Source organism: Lotus japonicus, chromosome 1 (genome assembly GCF_012489685.1).
Source record: "Lotus japonicus ecotype B-129 chromosome 1, LjGifu_v1.2".
Lineage (NCBI taxonomy): Eukaryota > Viridiplantae > Streptophyta > Magnoliopsida > Fabales > Fabaceae > Lotus > Lotus japonicus.
Window position 1 is genome coordinate 44265455 of NC_080041.1, and position 18325 is coordinate 44283779.

General features: G+C 37.7%; 2 protein-coding genes across 2 annotated transcripts; both read left to right on the forward strand.

Moving 5' to 3' along the window:
* The first annotated feature begins 774 nt into the window (after window positions 1-774).
* On the forward strand, window positions 775-11953 carry LOC130736415 (aspartic proteinase CDR1-like). Its single transcript, XM_057588253.1, has 3 exons — window positions 775-1690; window positions 4184-4466; window positions 11869-11953. The coding sequence occupies exons 1-3, from the start codon at window positions 775-777 to the stop codon at window positions 11951-11953; spliced, it is 1284 nt and encodes a 427-aa protein (XP_057444236.1).
* Window positions 11954-14289: 2336 nt separating this feature from the next.
* Window positions 14290-15774, forward strand: LOC130729402 (uncharacterized). Its single transcript, XM_057581190.1, has one exon. It carries the CDS (start codon window positions 14345-14347, stop codon window positions 15635-15637), a length of 1293 nt encoding a protein of 430 aa, XP_057437173.1. The 5' UTR covers window positions 14290-14344; the 3' UTR covers window positions 15638-15774.
* The last annotated feature ends 2551 nt before the right edge of the window (window positions 15775-18325 follow it).

Sequence of the window (18325 nt, forward strand, 5' to 3'; positions counted from 1 at the left end):
TGGTTGGTTAATATGAAATGTGATAATTGAGAGAAAATGTATTAAATGAGGGTATAGGTGGAAAAAATTAGCAAAAAATGCATTGGTTTTTTAAAACAACAAACATTTTTGGATATTGAAAAATGGTGCAAAACAACAAACTTTCTGGAACGGAGTGAGTATTGTTTAACTGCCAGCTCTCAAACCATTATGACATTCTTAAACACATCATTACTGTTCAATTTTCAATTTAGCCTAAGACGCCTACAAAGTATAAAACACGAGTAATTAACTATTAAACCTGCATTAATTAACTGTCTAACTAACTGATCACATGATAAACACATGCTCCAACAACTAATTCTAACTCAGTTAACAATCCCTACCCGTAGACCCCATAAGCAGATTGGTGCTTCACTTGTGCAGGCTTGTTCTCCATGTTGGATATGAACCATGCAAATAGAATGAGTTACCAAAACCCAAGGCTCATCAAATGATCCTGAATTCAAAACCAATACATTTAAGATGAGCCGTACAACCTATGTGAAATAGCTAACTGCAAGAGTTTAGAATCATTCAAGGAATCATAAACTCAATGCAACAAAATATATATTAGTAATTTACACACTAAGCCATTCACCTTTAATAATAATAAAAATGGATATTTTATTAACATTATGTTATGCAGTATTATTATTAATTCCTCAATCCCATTCTGCCTCTGCCCCACCCTCTCCTTCTATACCAATCATTAGCATCCCACTATACCACAATAGAATGACCAATAACACAATCATGGAAGCCACAACAAATGCATACCCTGTTATTGATGCCTATGCAACATTCTTATTGATTGGCACTCCAGTGCAGATTGTATTTCTTAGGGTGGACATAGGTAGCCCCATATCATGGTTCCAGTGTGCCCCTTGCAGTAGCTGTTACCCGATGCAACGCCCTCTCTTCATCACTCGAGCATCAAGCACTTACAAAGAGCTTGGTTGTTACTCTGACACATGCTTGATCCCAATGATGAGGGATCAGGTTTTCGGAAACTGCACAGGGTGGAAATGTAGGTACAATGTCAGATCCGGCAACGAATCTCGCTCTTTCGGGGTGATGGTCACTGATACACTTATATTTGAACATTCCAATGCAGAGATAAAGAACTTCATCATGGGATGTGGAGATTCATATAAGGGTCCATTTATGACTCAATTCTCAGGGGTTTTTGGTTTAGGACGTGGTCCCCTTTCAGTCCAAAGTCAACTCAATGCAAAGGCATTTTCTTTTTGTCCTGTAAGACTTGGATCAGGTTCAGATCAACCTTCCTCTATTGAGTTCTATGATCACACTCTGCCTTTCATAGAAGATAACAATTCGGTTATGGTTCCCTTGAAAGAGAACGATGCACACCCTTACTATTACTTTTTGCAGTTTGTGGGTATATCAATTAATGGGTTTATGTTAGATATTCAATCAAAAGTTTGGGGTTATGGCCTAAACTATGATGGTGGGATTATCATTGATATAGGAACAACTCTAACTTATTTGCCAAGCGATGCTTATAGTGTGTTTAGGTCAGAGGTGCGCAGAGTAGATCATGATCTTGTGAAGAAGCCAGGGTATGATGGGTTAGAGTTTTGTTATAAAGATGATCCATCCAACGTTTATCCAACCATTGAATTTTACTTTGAAAATGGCAATATTGCGGGTGAGAATTTTGTATCTTATAAGTTGAATAACAACCAGACACTTTTCCAAGCAGAAGAAGGCACAATTTGCCTATCGTTTGCGGAAGGCAAAAGTTCTGCTCTTACCGTGATTGGTAGTAACCAACTCCAAGGAACCCTGCTTACTTATGACCTGGTTAATGAGGTCCTTGTCTTCACATATAATAAGTGTTAGAAGTATTACAAGTACAACACCGCTGGTTGTTTAATAAAGAATTGTTAGTTTAAACTTTTGCTTGTCATTTGAAAGTTGAAACTAATATTGCCACCGACTGAAGATCTTTGGCGTTGCTCATAATTCTAGTTGAGAGAATAGCGTGCTTTGGGTTCCAAAAATATAAGATACCAACTAGAATCTTTTGAAAACAATGTTGGCCATAAAAATACCAATTTTTAGGGCCCGTTTGGTGCGACGTATAGTATAAGGCCTGATAGTATAAGGCCTGATAGTATTAGGCCTGATAGTATAAGCCCTGATAATTTTCTTATACTATCCAGCGTTTGGACGTACACTGTATAATTTACCATATCGTTTAAATTAATGCAATTTTATGTTTAATGAAGTATTGAATAATGATATAAAATAAAAATCAAATATGGAGGTGATTATAACGGTGGTGGCGGTGGTGATGGAAGTAGTGGTAGGTTGGTGGTGGTGGTGGCAATGGTGGTAGGTTGGTGTTGGTGGCGGTGGTGGTGACAGTGGAGATAGGTTGGTGGTGGTGGTGGCAGCGATGGTGGTTGTGGTGGTGGTGATGATAGGGTGGTGGTGGTGGTGGTAAGGCGGTGGCGGCTACAGTGGAGGGTGGAGGCAATGGTGGTGGTGGTGGTGGTGGCGGCGATAGGGTGGTGGTTGTGGTGTCGGTGGTGGCAATAGAGTGGTGGCGATAATTATGGTGGTGGTGGCGATAGGGTGGTGGTTGTGGTGGCGGTAGGGCGGTGGCGGCAACATCGGTGGTGGCGGTGGTGGCAGCGATGGTGGTTGTGGTGTTGGCGACGATAGAGTGTGGTGGTGGTAGTAAGGCGGTGGCGGCTTAGTAGGGTGGTGGTGACGGTGGAGGGTGGAGGCAATGGTGGTGGTGGTGGTGGTGGTGGCGATAGGGTGGTGGTTGTGGTGTCGGTGGTGGCGGCGATTATGGTGGTGGTGGCGGTAGGGCGGCGGTGGTGGTGGTGGTGGCAACACCAGTGGTGACGGTAGGGCGGTGGTGGCGGCGGCGGCGGTGATCGGATGGTGGTGGTGGTGGTGGTGGTGCCAATGGTGGTGTAAGTTGGCAGCAATAGAGGGTGGTGGTGATGGTGACTTATACGTCGCAACCTTATCATGTCTTATCCATCACTCACATGATGGATTAAATAATACGTCATTTTAACGTATAAGGGGACTTTGATGGATAAGCTTATACAATACAATGTCATCACCAAACAATGGATAAACTCATAATGTATTGTATAAGCTTATACTATCATGCCTAATACGGCGTGCCAAACGAGCCCTTAGTTTTTGTTTGTACTTCCTATAAATATTTTTAGGCTTAAATAAGTTTTTGGTCCCTAACCTTTACTAAATGCTTGGTTTTCGTCCCTCACCGGAGCAAAGGTGGGTTTTAGTCCCTAACCTTTGTCAAAAGGTTTGGTTTTGGTCCCTCCGGAGCTCTGGGTCAACGCCGGAGCTCCGGTGGCCCATGTGGCATGGCCACATGTATTAATGAAGCCAGGTGTTAATTTTATTTTCATTTAAATTAAAAAAAAAGGAAATTAACCTAAGTAATCTTTCACCTAATTATTAATTACAAAACACTTTATCTCCATGTTTTCTTCATCAAAAACCCAGATTTTGCTCTTCATCATTAATCTTCATATTCATCTCCATCAGGCCAGAAGAAAAAAAACCAGTGCTTTCCAGTGCTTCTTCATCCTCATCTTCAGCAAACCCAGAAAAAAACCTTCTATCAAAGATACCCATAGGACATAGCAGTAACCATTCCAGATCTGCAAATCTCATACTAAAACCCAACAACTCCAGCCCTTGCAAAAAAAAACCAAAGCCATTCCAGATCTGCAATGCTTGTACTCCCTTTTAATACAATCTTTGGCTTACCAAAAAAAAAATTCCAGATCTGCAATGCAATACTTGCTGGTTTGCTAGTCAGTTATCTATGTTCTCTAACTCAAGATGCAAAACTTTGCCTTCTGATTCTGGAAGTGATTCTTCATGTGCAGTTCATAATGAAAAGTTAAAGATTGACAATGAGATTGAAATTCTCGGAGAAAGGCTAAGGATGGTAAAACATGAAAAAGAAAAATTAACTTTTTTTGCGGAGAACAGAGAAAGTGAAAAAGATCGTTTGAAGCTTCTGGAGGAGATAGCAAACCATGTTCCACAGATTAAACAGTTAAGAAACCAGCAAGTATTGCTTCATAGATCCAGATCTAAAATCCCAATTTTCTCTCCTCTTCATTCGGCTGCATTGCAGCAACCGACAGTGGCGACGACGATGGCGGCGAGGTAACCGTCGTAGAAGGTTTCGATGTCCATGTCAGCCTTGTCGGACTCGACGACGATGTTGTCGCCTTTGGAGAGCTTGTCACCTTCGGACTTGATCCAGGAGACGATTTTGCCTTCCGTCATGGTGGAGCTGAGCGTCGGCATGAAAATCTCACGGATCTTTGCACGGAAGACGAGGTGGGCAGTTCTCCGGTGCCGCTGGCGCGGCGGAGGACGGTGGAGGAAGAAGGGATGAAGGGAGTTTGGAGAAGGTGAGCCATTGTGTGGTAATTGGGAAATGAATGAATGAATTGAAGAAATGAGAATGAGAGAACTGAGTGATTGTATTGTTAACTGAGAAGGGGTTTCCTCGAGTTCATCGAAACATGACGGAGGTTTTCAAGTTTAATTAAGTTATGAAATTAATTAGGGATTAATTATTTAGGTTAATTAGGTTTTTTTATTATTTAAATGAAAAAATAAATTCCACATCAGCTCATTAATCCCACGTGGCCATGCCACATGGGCCACCGGAGCTCCGGCGTTGACCCAAAGCTTCGGAGGGACCAAAACCAAACCTTTTGACAAAGGTTAGGGACTAAAACCCACCTTTGCTCCGGCGAGGGACGAAAACCAAGCATTTAGTAAAGGTTAGGGACCAAAAACTTATTTAAGCCATATTTTTACATACTAGTGTTCATTCCCCCTTGTTTCTTAAGGCTTCGTTTGGATTGGGGGAAGGGGATGGAGTGGAGCGGAAGGGAGAGAGGGGTTTGAAAGATCCATTGTTTGTGTAATTAAAAAAAGGATGGAATTAGATGGAAACCAATGGTATCAATTCCATTATGTTCCATTACTTTCCCCCACTTTTGCTCCCTCCCAATTTGGGAGGAATGGAATGGAGCAAAAGAACTAATGTCTTGTAAAATTATAAAAATACTAATATACCCCTCATTAACCCACTCTCCCACGTTGAAAATAACCCCTTTCCCACGTTCTGCTATCTGCTACTTACCTGCTAAGTTTTTTTTGGCTTTTTTTTGTTATTTAGTTGTTCGCTCTCATTATCTGTCTTGCTCTTCTATTTTATTTTTTTTACATTAATTCATCTAAATCTTGTTTATTAATATTGGAGTATAAACAACCATAAGAAATGAACACCTAATGGTAAAATTGGGATGGTTCTAAGTAAGAAAATAAGGGTGTCACTATTTCTACTCGAAAAAAAGAAAAGATGAGTGAAGATATTTTTTTTGAAATAGAGCAATTAATAGTTAATAGTTTTATAGTAAGGGTAATATAGGAAAAATAATAATAATAACTTGTACCACTCCGTCCATAACCCAAACAATAGAGTGGTAATTTTCCTCCGCTCCATCATAAAATACCCAAACAATGGAATAAGAAATTTACTCCGTTCCATTCCACTCCATTCCGTTCCTTCGTGTTCCATTCCGCTCCGTTCCATTATGTTCCATCAATCCAAACATACCCTAAGGGAGCACAGCTTGTCCTAAGAGACGTGGCTAAAACTCTTGTGACCCTCCTTAGTGCCCTAAATAAATCTCATATGAATTAATTCCAAGTGAGAGCAAACATACCTCGAAAAATGCATCATTCATACTCCCTCCGGTCCTATTTATAAGCATGAAAAAGAAGAAAAATCTTGGTCCTTTTTATAAGAACCAAATGAAAGTTTGAGCTATATTAATTATTTTTTTCCAATGATGCCCTTATTAATTCTAACTTGTAAAATGTGCCTCATTAATTATTCTCTCTCTTTCCCACTTTCCAATACTAATAACAAAGGGTAATTTTGTAAGTTTATTTTAATTCAAGACAAATTTAATGCATTTTATCTAGTTTAACTACATTTCTTAAACTATGTGAATTTTTTTTTTACTGCTTATAAATAGGACCGGAGGGAGTATATAATAAGAGGGGAGAGAAAACACCGCAGATTCGTGACCGTGTTCTTCCCAGTTAGGCTCATAGTATTTGTCTTCCAAAAGGGCAAACATTGCTGAGTTTTATCAAATATTAAATCAAACCTTTCCCTATTAGCCAGTAAGTGGATCAAAGGTACTTTAGGTATTTACCCAAATTAGATGTGAGACGAATATTCGTTAGACACCAACATTCGCAATTTCTCCAAGCTAACCTTTTTCTTTTGCCCGGAAGTTCCACAAAAAAACTGCCCATAATTATACATAATAAACAAAAAAACTAATTCTGAATTAAAAATAAATATACTCTCGTATTAATATATATATATATATATTGGTGTAATTTATTTTTAATTTAAAATATAATCTAATTATTACTTAATTTTAATCGTAAAAAAACTTTTTGTCTCGTCTTTTTCTTTTCGGCTTAATTTCATTTTGGGCCCTTGATCTTTCAAAAATGAGCGATCGGGGCCCCCGTGTTTAAACGTAACAGTCAGGCACCCCAACGTTTTAAAAACGTGCGTTCTAAGTCCTTATGTTAAGTGCCGTTAGTTTGACCAAACGGAGCCAGTGACGTGGATTTTCTTTTTCATTTTAACATTATCTTTTTAACCCAAAAATTCTCCCCCAATTCACAAACACGATTCTCCCCAATTTTTACCCTAATTTCATCCTAATTTAGCAAGAGAAGAGAGATTGAGAGGATATTGTTAAGCTAAGGGTACAATACAAATACAATGCCTGCAGAGAAAAATGAATATTGTTAAGATAATGGTACAATACAAATTCAATGCCTTCTTTTTTCATTTTCCTCTTAAGCCTGTTTTTGCTGTCTTCATCCAGTGCTGTGGTTAATGAGTATAGTATACAGGATCCAGAGTCCAGACACCATGCTGAAGTCCACAAGCACAGGGAAAGGGTTCAAAGACACAAACAGATAAATTATATAAGTGATCGGGACCCAAGCCTTGAACCCATTGAACAATTGATTTAAGGACCCAAGATATTGTAGATTTACAAGAGAAGGCTCAAATGAGGCCTAAGACACATGCTGTAAGTGGGAAGTTTGTTATGCGGGTGGGGTCCAAGGAGGGTGGTGGGTGAGTTAGTTACCGTGTGCGGGTATCCTGTGGTTTGGAGTGAGTGGATATGGCCATTTGTGAGGGAGAGTATCTCTCTGTAATGAGCTGTGTTCTTGGCAACATCTTAGTGGAGATTGTTCATCTTTCCTGCTTTTCTTATTATTAATAAATTACCCCTATCATTCAATTTCCAATGAATCTGTGTTAAATTAGGATGAAATTAGGGTAAAAATTGGGGAGAATCGTGTTTGTGAATTGGGGGGAATTTTTGGGTTAAAAAGATAATGTTAAAATGAAAAAGAAAATCCACGTCACTGACTCCGTTTGGTCAAACTAACGGCACTTAACATAAGGACTTGGAACGCACGTTTTTGAAACGTTGGGGTGCCTGACCACTACGTTTAAACACGGGGGGCCCCGATCGCTCATTTTTGAAAGATCAGGGGCCCAAAATGGAATTAAGCCTTTCTTTTCTCTCGCGCTCACTCAGTTTTCATTGTTTCCATTTCTTTCCCTCTCTGCGCGCTAACGTTTCAGTCTCGTCCTCACTCTCTCATTTTCTTCAACAGTTTCAATTTTGTGATTGTTTCTGTGAGTGTTTGATTCATTGCGCAGAACCTTCTCTCCACTCCAGCCCACACGGTCTCATTCATTCATCCCCTTTGAAGGTATCTTACCATGGCATCAAAGCTTTAATAATGCTCATAAAGTGTATTTTTATTCTTAATTCCTAACTCTTTGGGTACTGTCCTACCCTTAGCACTTTGGATTTTTTTGTTGTGCATGTTGTTAGGGCTACGAATTTGATTGCAGGTAATTTAGTTTTGTGCTATGGAAATTGGTTGTTTAGCACCATGCAAACTCCATGTGTGTCGCGATGAAGCCATTTTCTGAATCTTATTTAAAGTGTTGTAGGTGAAGGTATTGTGATAGGGTTTCATGTTTCATGACTCGTTTTATTTTCTTGCTTTTGAGTACATTGGTTTCATGGCAGAGAATGATATGAGTTAAAATTTTTGTTTTCGAGCTTAGGAAATATTGCTTGGTTCACGGTGATTGCCTGATTGAGTTATCGAGTATGAAACATGTTAAGTTCAAACGCATCATAACGTTTTTAAAATCTTATTTTGATTATAACAATTTTATAAAAGTCCCACTGAAAATTGAATTCACTATAGCATTTGAATTTCAGGAGAAACTCAAGCAGTGTTATATGCTTCAACGTTCTATCATCTCAAAAAGTAAAGCTTCAGAAGTTACAAAATAGTTTGGGAAGCAAACTGACTCTCACTCAAGATTCAAGTCTTTGACCGTCAAATGCCACATCATCAATCAGATTTATTGAAGACAAATTTTGAGCGCCAAAGTTAAAGTTTAATTGTAACCAGTTGCCCAACATTCAAATCAAAAGGAAACCAATTTACTTATATTCAAATCAGATCATGTGAAGACTAGTTTACTTCAGCTAAAGGCACGCTGACCAACAAGGGAAAAGTACAAGCCGTCAACATCATATTTCCCAATTGTCTCATATATGAAAAGTGGCCCAAGTCTATCACCACCTAATAGCTGACAAACATCAACTTTACGGCTAAAGGATAGACTTACTTCTGAGCTCGCATTAAATGGAGCTACCAACCAAAGCCATTTGAATCAACGACTTGATCTCATTTCACAACGGCTAGAGCAACGGTTGGATTTTGTCTCACAACGGCTACAACACTAGCAAGCGAGTATATAAGGCACTCTTGAAGATTGAAGACTAAGAGAATTAATTCTGAAAGAACAAGAACTCAAGCATTTATTCTAATCTTCTCAAAAGCATTCAAAGCTCAAGCAGAAAGTTTCTAAGAGTCAAACACAAGCCTTTACTTCTGTAAGTGAAAGAGAGAACCTTGTACCTTAAAAGAGTCAAATCTTTTTATTCTCCTATCACTTAGTTTAAGAACTCTTAAGTGATTCAAAGTCAGATCTGAACCCAAACACTTAGAGTTCCACTACCATAAATTCTCTACCACTACTCTTGAACGAAGAGAAATTCTGTAGAGTGATTTAATCTTTGTAAGATTATTGGAGAAGTCCTGATTAATACTTGTAGGAGGAGTCCTGTAGAATACTTGGAGAAGTCCGTGATAACACTTGTGGGAGAAGTAATGTTGAATACTTGTATTAGAGAAGTCCTTGATACTTGCTAGTGAAAATCTTGGTGATGGCCAAGTACTAGACGTAGCCCAATCGTTTAGGGTGAAGCAGTATAAATCTTTGTGTGCTGATCGCTCTGCTTTACTAACTTATTTCCGCTGCAGTAAACAGTTTACGAAAAGTCATACTTAATATTTTCTTAAAAGAACTTATATTCTTTTCATAAACCAAAGTTTTAAAACGTAAATTTCAAGTACACAATTCAAACCCCCCTTTCTTATGTTACTTATTTGCATCTCAAAACAGTGTTAAAGTTGTTAATGCCATATTGAATCTGCTAATAGGTATGTTGCTTTGTTTTAGTGAAATATAATCGAATGTTGAAAATTTGATGTTTGTGCACAACATAGATGTCCTAACTCCTAAGTGTTACTTAAGATTTTAGTTTTAACTTCTATTGGATCCAACCTGCAGTTTACTTAAGATTTGATTCAATTTTGAGTTTCAGTGCTCGAATTCCTTTGAATTTCATATAAATTTAAGAGTTTTAATATTTATTTAATTAATTACATTAACATGATTGACATAAGTTTTATCTTTTGAACAACATACTTCGTGAAATTATAATATGTGCATAATTACTATGATTTTTATAAGGTTTCAAGTTACCTATGTAAAAGAGTTGATAGATAAAGATGTGTGATTTTCCTCTTATATATTGCATTCATTTGGAAATTAAAGTAGTGATGAATTCAGGCTTGAAGATTAGACTACATATGCTGTTATAAAATAGGTGAAATGTTGTAAAATTTTGGTATGATGCTCACGTTTGTCCTAGTAATATGGTGATGATAACCATGATAATAGTTACTTATAAATAACTTCATAAGTAATATGATGATGATAACTATGAGCATAATTACTTATAAATTGATCAATATATGTTGTTTGGAAGCTTATAGGTTGTTGTACTATATATCAAATTATTGTTATTATTCCATGTTGTTTCTTCCTAATGTCGTATTCATGGCTGAAGTTTCTAAATTGATATTGTATTGGAGAAAGAACCATGTTTGTTTGATTGATATATTATTGTGGGATAGTTAGTTATGATTTGACATATTATTGTGGAAAGTTTATTCATTTAGATAGCTTTTAATTCCATGCTGAATTGTTGAACTTGTTTGGAATAAAAGCTTACTGATTATGCTTTTGAGAATATATATGGAATTGCAATTTGACAAGTAAAATTTTGAGAATTTGGTTAGTCTTTGTGCCTCTGGTTGATAGTGCTAGTGAACTGAGAAATTTGATTTGAATTCTTGTGTTGATTCTATTTGGTTGATCTTGCTTCCATAAATATAATATCTCCATCTTGTCTGGAAATTTTAATTTTTAGCTAATTGATATGAGTTGGATTCTTGTCGACAATAGACTCCATGTTTTTGAATTGCTGTTGTTTATTTAAGTAAGTTTTGTTCTTTTAGGTTTGTTATACAATTCTAGTATTTCATACCACTCCTTGGTGCTATTCCTTGTATGTTAATATGTTATACTATGGCACAGTGGCATCCAACCTTCCGATTTGCAAGGTGGATATCGAGTATGATGATGATGAAAAATGGGAGTTGGGTGAAGTAGTCGGACCTGGATGGACTTCTGTCACTTGCGTTCCCATTCCCAATCAGTGTGTATAAATAAAATATTAAAGTTGTAGTGTATGGTTGAATTCTTAGTCTACTTATGCCCATCTGAGCCTCTTCACGACATAACTTACTTATGTTATGGGAGTGAGGATATTTATATGGTCTACATGTAAGGTACATAGTCTGCCATCTATATATGATATTGATCCTCTTAGATATTCTATCTGATTTTACTTCTCTTGCTCAACTGGAAAAAAATAAGTTTTAATTTTTGCTGTACACCACTTTATTCAAATCCTGATGCAGTACAAAATGGTTATAGTAGGTTTAACACACACCCTAATTTCTGTTTATTTTTTAAATAAAAAAATAAATCCTACTCCTTGTTCTTGGTTATCTATCGGTTTGAATAGACCAGCTTTAAGTCAGGTTGTCATTTTAGTCTAGGCATGTCAAAAGCTTAACCGAGCATGCTCATGTTATATTGTAGATACTCTTCCTCTATTGACATGCATTTTCCCCACCTCCCCTCTTCTGCATCAAACCAAACTGAATTGCACATCTTTGTTGAGTATTTGTAGCTTTGATTATCTATATATATGCTTGGCTTTGCTTTGGTTGTTGATAGGATGAAGCATATATATAGTTTCCTTGATTTTGTTTTGAATAATGCTTATGTTTTCTTAAACTTCTTTGATTTCATAATTTTCTTCTCTTCCCAAATGACAGATGGAAATAAAATAAATAAATAAACTATTACTATGAGAGTATGGGGAGAACACCAGCAGGTGGATCATGTGTGTTTGGAGTTTGGTGCTCTCTTTAATATCTATTACTTTTTGTCCTTTCATACAGGTTATCTTATGTTGATATTGGTTGCACTAAGACCATGTACAATGGCATGTTTAATGCCATGTTGAAACATGTTGAAAGTTGTTGAACCCATGCAATGGTTGGTTGGATTTAGTTGAAAGAGGAGAGAGAGGGAGAAAATGTTGAAGATTTTCAACAAAAAAAAGGAGCCTGCGGTGTGCCACGTGGCGCAAGGCCAGTGGCCACCGCAGGCGCGTGTACAGCACGCGCAGACAAGGCGCGTGACGCGCCTTGTCTGTAGGAGAGAGAAGACGGCTTTTTCTGCCCCTGCCACGTGGCAGCCTGTGGTTGGTCAGTCCGGATTTCGTTTTTCCTTATCTTTTGAACTCAATTATTTCATCAAAAAAAATATTTTCTGAAAAAAAAAATTATACCAAAATTCATGATTTTTTTTTCTCTATAAATAGAGACTTGGTTCGTTTGATTTGGACACAGAAAAAAAAACCAAGTTTTTTCACTCTCTTATTATCTCTCTCACCATCTTATTTATCTATCTATTAGCATTTGTATTGAAATGGATCCCAACAATCCCCATTTCAACACCCAGAATTCTTCAAACAACCCATTTTACAACCAAAACCACAACAACTATGAAGATCCAAATCAAATTTCTTACCAACATCCTCAAAATCCCACCAATTATCAAGTCCCACATCAATTGTTCAACCAACGTCCTCAAAATCCAAACTATTATCAAGTCCCCCATCAATTCTCCAACCAACGTCCTCGAAATCCAAACTATTATCCAGATCCGAATCAATATTCGTACCAACCTCCTCAAAACATACAAAATTTTAACCAGTCATCAATTGTTCCAAACTCTCATCCATCTTATGGATCTGTGAGATATTCATCTCAAACACCTCAGTCTAGTGGTTATATGCCAGTGGTTCCTGAAAATGTTCCGAGTGTTGATGTAGCGGAATTTCCGGAATTTTCAACACAAGTCAATCTTGGTGGCGGGTCAGCTGATAATGAAGTCAATGAAATCACTCCTAAGAGCAAAAAAGCCCATTTACCCGCATGGAACACTCCACAAAATCTAGTGCTAATTAGTGGGTGGATTAATTGCGGAACAAACAGTGTTGTCGGAAGAAACCAGAAAGGAGAAACATTTTGGAGAGATATCGCTGAGTATTGTAATGAGCATTGCTCATTCGATCCTCCGCGCGATTGGGTTGCCTGCCGAAACCGTTGGAATTATATGAACACAAGACTGGGTAAATGGATTGGCGCTTATGATAGCGCTAAGCGTGAGCATCGAAGCGGTTGGTCGGAGGATGATGTTATCGCAAGAGCGCAGGAATTATACGCAAGTGGGAAGATTGGTCAATTTACTTTGATGGAAGAATGGCGCGTTCTCCGTGATCAACCACGTTTTTGTAGTCAGGTAGGAGGAAATAGTGGCTCGAGAAGTAGTGGATCTAAGAGATCACACGACAGTGATGCAAGTGGCTCAAACTCTATAGGATCAATTCCTCGTCCAATGGGTAGGGAGGCAGCTAAAAAAAAGAGTAAAAAGAAAATTAGAGAAGATGCTGACGAGGTGGTGGACAAAGAGTGGGATTCTTATATCCATTTCAAGGAGAAAGAGCTTGAAAAATTGGAAAAGATAGCATTGGTGCAAGCAGAGACTAACGAATTGATGAAAGAGAAGACTAATGCGATGAAAGAGAAGACTAATGCTAAGAAAGTTAGTATGTATCTAAAGCTAACTTCGGAAGAGCATCTCAGTGACCGTAAGAAAGAGTTGTTAGAGCAGTTGTCCAAAGAGCTATTTGGAAATTAATTTCAAGCGAGTCTTTGTCTGTAATCGGTCAAACTTGTCAGTGGTGTGAAGTCTGTAGTGTTTGCTTTAATGTTTGCTTTAATGTTTGCTTTAATAATTTTCAAGTGGTGACAGCTATGTAATGTTTGCTTTAATGTATGGGTAACTGTGTTTGAATATGTGCCACTCAATTCGAATCTTGTCCTTTTCCGATAATTAACTCTGGTTGATAACTTATTTCAAATCCACCAGTGGTGTCAAGTCTGTAGTGTTTGCTTTAATAATTTGCCCGTGGTGTTAGGTCAGTAGTGTTTGGCTTTTATGATTCTCGGGTAACTGTGTTTGAATATGTGCCACTCAATTCGAATCTTGTCCTTTTCCGATAATTAACTCTGGTTGATAACTTATTTCAAATCCACCAGTGGTGTCAAGTCTGTAGTGTTTGCTTTAATAATTTGCCCGTGGTGTTAGGTCAGTAGTGTTTGGCTTTTATGATTCTCGGGTAACTGTGTTTGAATATGTGCCACTCAATTCGAATCTTGTCCTTTTCCGATAATTAACTCTGGTTGATAACTTATTTCAAATCCGGCACTCAACCACCATTCAATGTACCTACTTATATGGACTCATAGCTCCATTGATGTACCAATATCCCAAATCTCTTCCAATCTACTTCAAATTTCACAAAAAATGGATCCATCTGAGTGTCCTTTTGATCTTGCAGCATACATTCAAAATAGTCAAATTGAAGAAGCTTATGTACTCAACCGATTTAGAGAGCGTCGAAGAAAAATTCGAGAAGATGCTGCACCTCGTAGTAGAAAATATCTCGGTAGAGATCATACAGCGGCAAACCAGATGCTAATTGGCGACTACTTTGCCAATGAGCCTACATATGACGATGCAATGTTTCGTCGTCGGTACCGGATGCAAAAGCATCTTTTCCTTCGAATCGTTGATGACCTTTCAAGTAGTGATAACTACTTCACCCAACGCGTTGATGCAGCCAATAAACAAGGTATATCACCCTTAGCAAAATGTACCACAGCAATGCGAATGTTAGCATATGGTGTGGCAGCAGATGCGGTCGATGAGTACATCAAAATTGGAGGTACTACAGCATTGGAGTGTTTACGTAGATTCTGTAAAGGAATCATACGATTGTATGAGCAACAGTACCTGAGAGCACCAACCCAAGAAGACCTGCAAAGGATATTACATGCTAATGACATGCGGGGGTTCCCAGGCATGATCGGGAGTATTGACTGCATGCACTGGGAGTGGAAAAATTGTCCTAAAGCATGGGAAGGTCAATTTACTAGAGGGGATAAGGGAACCACAACAGTTATTCTTGAAGCAGTTGCAACTTATGACCTATGGATCTGGCATGCCTTTTTTGGATGTCCTGGAACGTTGAACGACATAAACGTTCTAGATCGGTCACCAGTGTTTGATGACGTGGAACAGGGAAAGACTCCAGCTGTGAATTTCGTTGTGAATCAACGTCCCTATAATATGGCATACTATCTAGCCGATGGTATCTATCCTTCTTATCCAACTTTCATCAAAACGATTAGACTTCCTCAAAGTGAACCCGATAAGTTATTTGCAAAAGTTCAGGAGGGATGTCGGAAGGACATCGAACGTGCATTTGGAGTTCTTCAAGCTCGTTTTCAAATCATCCGTGAACCAGCTCGCTTGTGGGACATAGATGACTTGAGTATCATTATGAGGTCATGCATCATATTACATAATATGATTGTCGAGGATGAACGAGATACATATGCTCAACGTTGGACCGATTTTGAGCAATCTGGGGAAGGTGGATCTAGTACACAGCAACCATACTCGACCGAGGTTTTACCCGCTTTTGCAAATCATGTGCGTGCTAGATCCGAGTTGCGTGATTCAAATGTTCATCATGAACTGCAAGCAGATCTAGTGAAGCACATCTGGGCAAAGTTTGGAATGTCTCAGGATTGAAGATGATTTGTATCGTACTATTTACGTTATTTGTGTGTTGTGTGCTTAGTTTTTCCTTGTCTTGCATTTTAAGATATTGTGTGCTTAGTTTGTTGTCTTGCATTTTATTTTAAGAAAATAAAATAAATTCTTGTATGCTTAGTTTGTTGTCTTGCGTTTTAAGTTAAGAAAAAAAAAATTATAGTCTATATTTTAAAAAAAAAAGTCTATATTTAAAAAAAATAAAATCGTTAAGTGTTTATTGTTTTAATTTAATTTAAATCGATAATTGTAATTTTATGTAATTATAAAAACAAAAATATAAAATTAAATAAAAATGTGAAATAAAAAAGTGGTGGGGTAGGGTGAGTGGTGAGTGGTGGGGTAGGGTGTTGAGAGTTAAACAAAACCATTGGAGTGGGTAATTGTTGAAAGTTTGTTGAATTGGAGAGAGAAGATGATGTGGAGTGTTGGGAAGAGAAAAAGTGGGGTAGAAAAGGGTTAAACAAAACATTTTTTGTTTAACCATTGTGGATGGTCTAATGGTTTATTCATGTACTTGATATTGTACAAGGAACCTCTAGGGAAACGTCAAATCTCCTGTTAAATTAAATTCAGTGGTTATCATTAGGATCTAGTGCTAAGCCCAAAGTTAAGAAACTTACCAATGGGAACACATCCCAAGAAAATATGTCCAGAGGAAGAGAAGGAGGAGCTGCCAAGTCGTGGAGCTACATTTTCTGGTCAATCAATGTCAACAAGCAGAAGTGTTGGCTCACCATCCAACCGGAGTGAACAGACAATGGCAACACCAGCTAGTGACAACACTTTTCTTAGATTAAACCATCTTGACATACATGGTGGGCGTTGTGATGACCATATTTTAGTATTTTTAAGGTCATTTCTTTGTGAGTTTTGAGTCTTTTCTCTTTGTCTCATGTAGTGTTTCATGCATTGTTATCTTTATTTGAGTTTTTGTTTAGTTTTGGTAATCTTGTAGTTTTATAAGGGTCTTTCTTGCATTTTTATAAAGTTTAGGTCTTGCATGTGTTTTCCATTGAATTGTGAGGACTATTATGCTTTTAACCCTTTGAATTTCTTGATATTTTTCCTTGTCTTGGTCCTTAAGTATTTCAGCCGGTAACTCATGAAGAGGGAAGGCCAAAAAGCTTGAAGAATTGATGGAAACAATCAAAGGGGGGTTACAAGAAGATAGAAAGCCTTTTTAGCGAGTAGCTGGCGCTCAAGCGCCCATGTCTGGTGCTCAAGCGCCAACCTTCCAGATGCAGGGTTACTAGCTTCTGCCTAGGGAGCGCTCAGGCGCCCCAGGGCAGCGCTTGAGCGCCCTTGCTCGACCTTTTTGCCTATAAATAAGGCTTTTGCCATTTTATTCATAACTTTTGATCATTTCCTTAGAATTTTACCAAGTTTAGAAGCTGAGGAAGAGCTTTGGGGCTTGTGGGAAGCTTCCACCTTGTAATTTCTTAGGTTTTTTTACATTTCATTGTATGGACTAACTAGCCATGAGTGGCTAGTTTACTTTTTGCTTTGGGTTTAAGTGATTCTATGAAACTCTAGTTATAATTCCTATCTCTATGTCTTTGTTCTTGATTCTACCTTGAATTTCAATTCCATTTGCATGCTTAGCTTGAGTGTACATCTTGCTATAGACTAGACTATAATCATATCGGAAGATTGTTGTAGTTTGGGGACATGAATTGAGATTTACTCTTCTATGCTTGCTACTAGGAATAGAGTGAGGGTTGGATTTTGTTTGCCTGAACATAAAGAACTTAGATCCTCAAATGCATGATTAGGTACACAATGAATTTGGCCTAACTTTCAGTTTGAGGGAATTGCTTGTATGAGGCATCAACAAGTAGTTAACTAGGCTAGAACAATAAGGAATGAATCAAGGTCTCATTTGCATAGGATAGGTTGGCTAGAGTGGATTAGATGATCGATAACCCAAGGCATCTTTATCAATTAATATTTTCATCACCTTAACAATTACTTTCTTGACAATCTCTTGTCACAACAACCTAACCAAACAATTGAATCTTTTATTGCTTTTGAAACTTGCAAACTTTGCGCTTAAACCCACGATTCTCACTCACAGTCCCTGTGGATTTGATATTAAAACACGGAGATATCTGTACACTTGCAGATTGACCAACACGTTGGATCACGGGGTGCAGTTGCGTGAGTTACCTATAACACTTGGATCTTGTGCTAGTTCATGTGATGCAATGCGGTTTAACATTTAATATTTGAATTTCCTCTTTATGATGTGGAAGTTTGATGATTAATGATTTCCCATGATATACTATTTCAAATGAACATTGATTGGGGTTTCTTTCATATTTTTTAACAAAACAATTATTAAATATTTGCCAAGATGTTTTATTGAACATCACATGAGAAAATTAAAAAGTTTTAAGAAACACAATTATGAGGCAGGTATCTCATGAACTCTTTTGAATCTTCGTAAGGTTCCTGTTACTAGTTTACACATCACGATTGCAACATATGTGTGAGAACTTTCTCTTTGTTAACAGTCTTATTAGTAAATATTCAACAAGTCTTCTCTTATGCAATGATCATTTTCTTTATTTTTTCATTTTCAAGAGGACCCTTTTGATGGAAGAATTAGACTTTGAAATATTTTGAGAGAATGAGAACACTCTTTCTTATAAATTTTGTTTTTCG

What these genes read in the sequence shown, in the direction of transcription:
- LOC130729402 (XM_057581190.1), top strand. Translation starts at nt 14,345, where the DNA reads ATGGATCCATCTGAGTGTCCTTTTGATCTTGCAGCATACATTCAAAAT.
- LOC130736415 (XM_057588253.1), top strand. Translation starts at nt 775, where the DNA reads ATGGAAGCCACAACAAATGCATACCCTGTTATTGATGCCTATGCAACA. An exon ending in TGAAAATGGCAATATTGCGG is followed by an intron (nt 1,691 to 4,183) that starts GTGAGAATTTTG and finishes GCTGCATTGCAG; the next exon opens with CAACCGACAGTGGCGACGAC. An exon ending in ATGAAGGGAGTTTGGAGAAG is followed by an intron (nt 4,467 to 11,868) that starts GTGAGCCATTGT and finishes CCTTTCATACAG; the next exon opens with GTTATCTTATGTTGATATTG.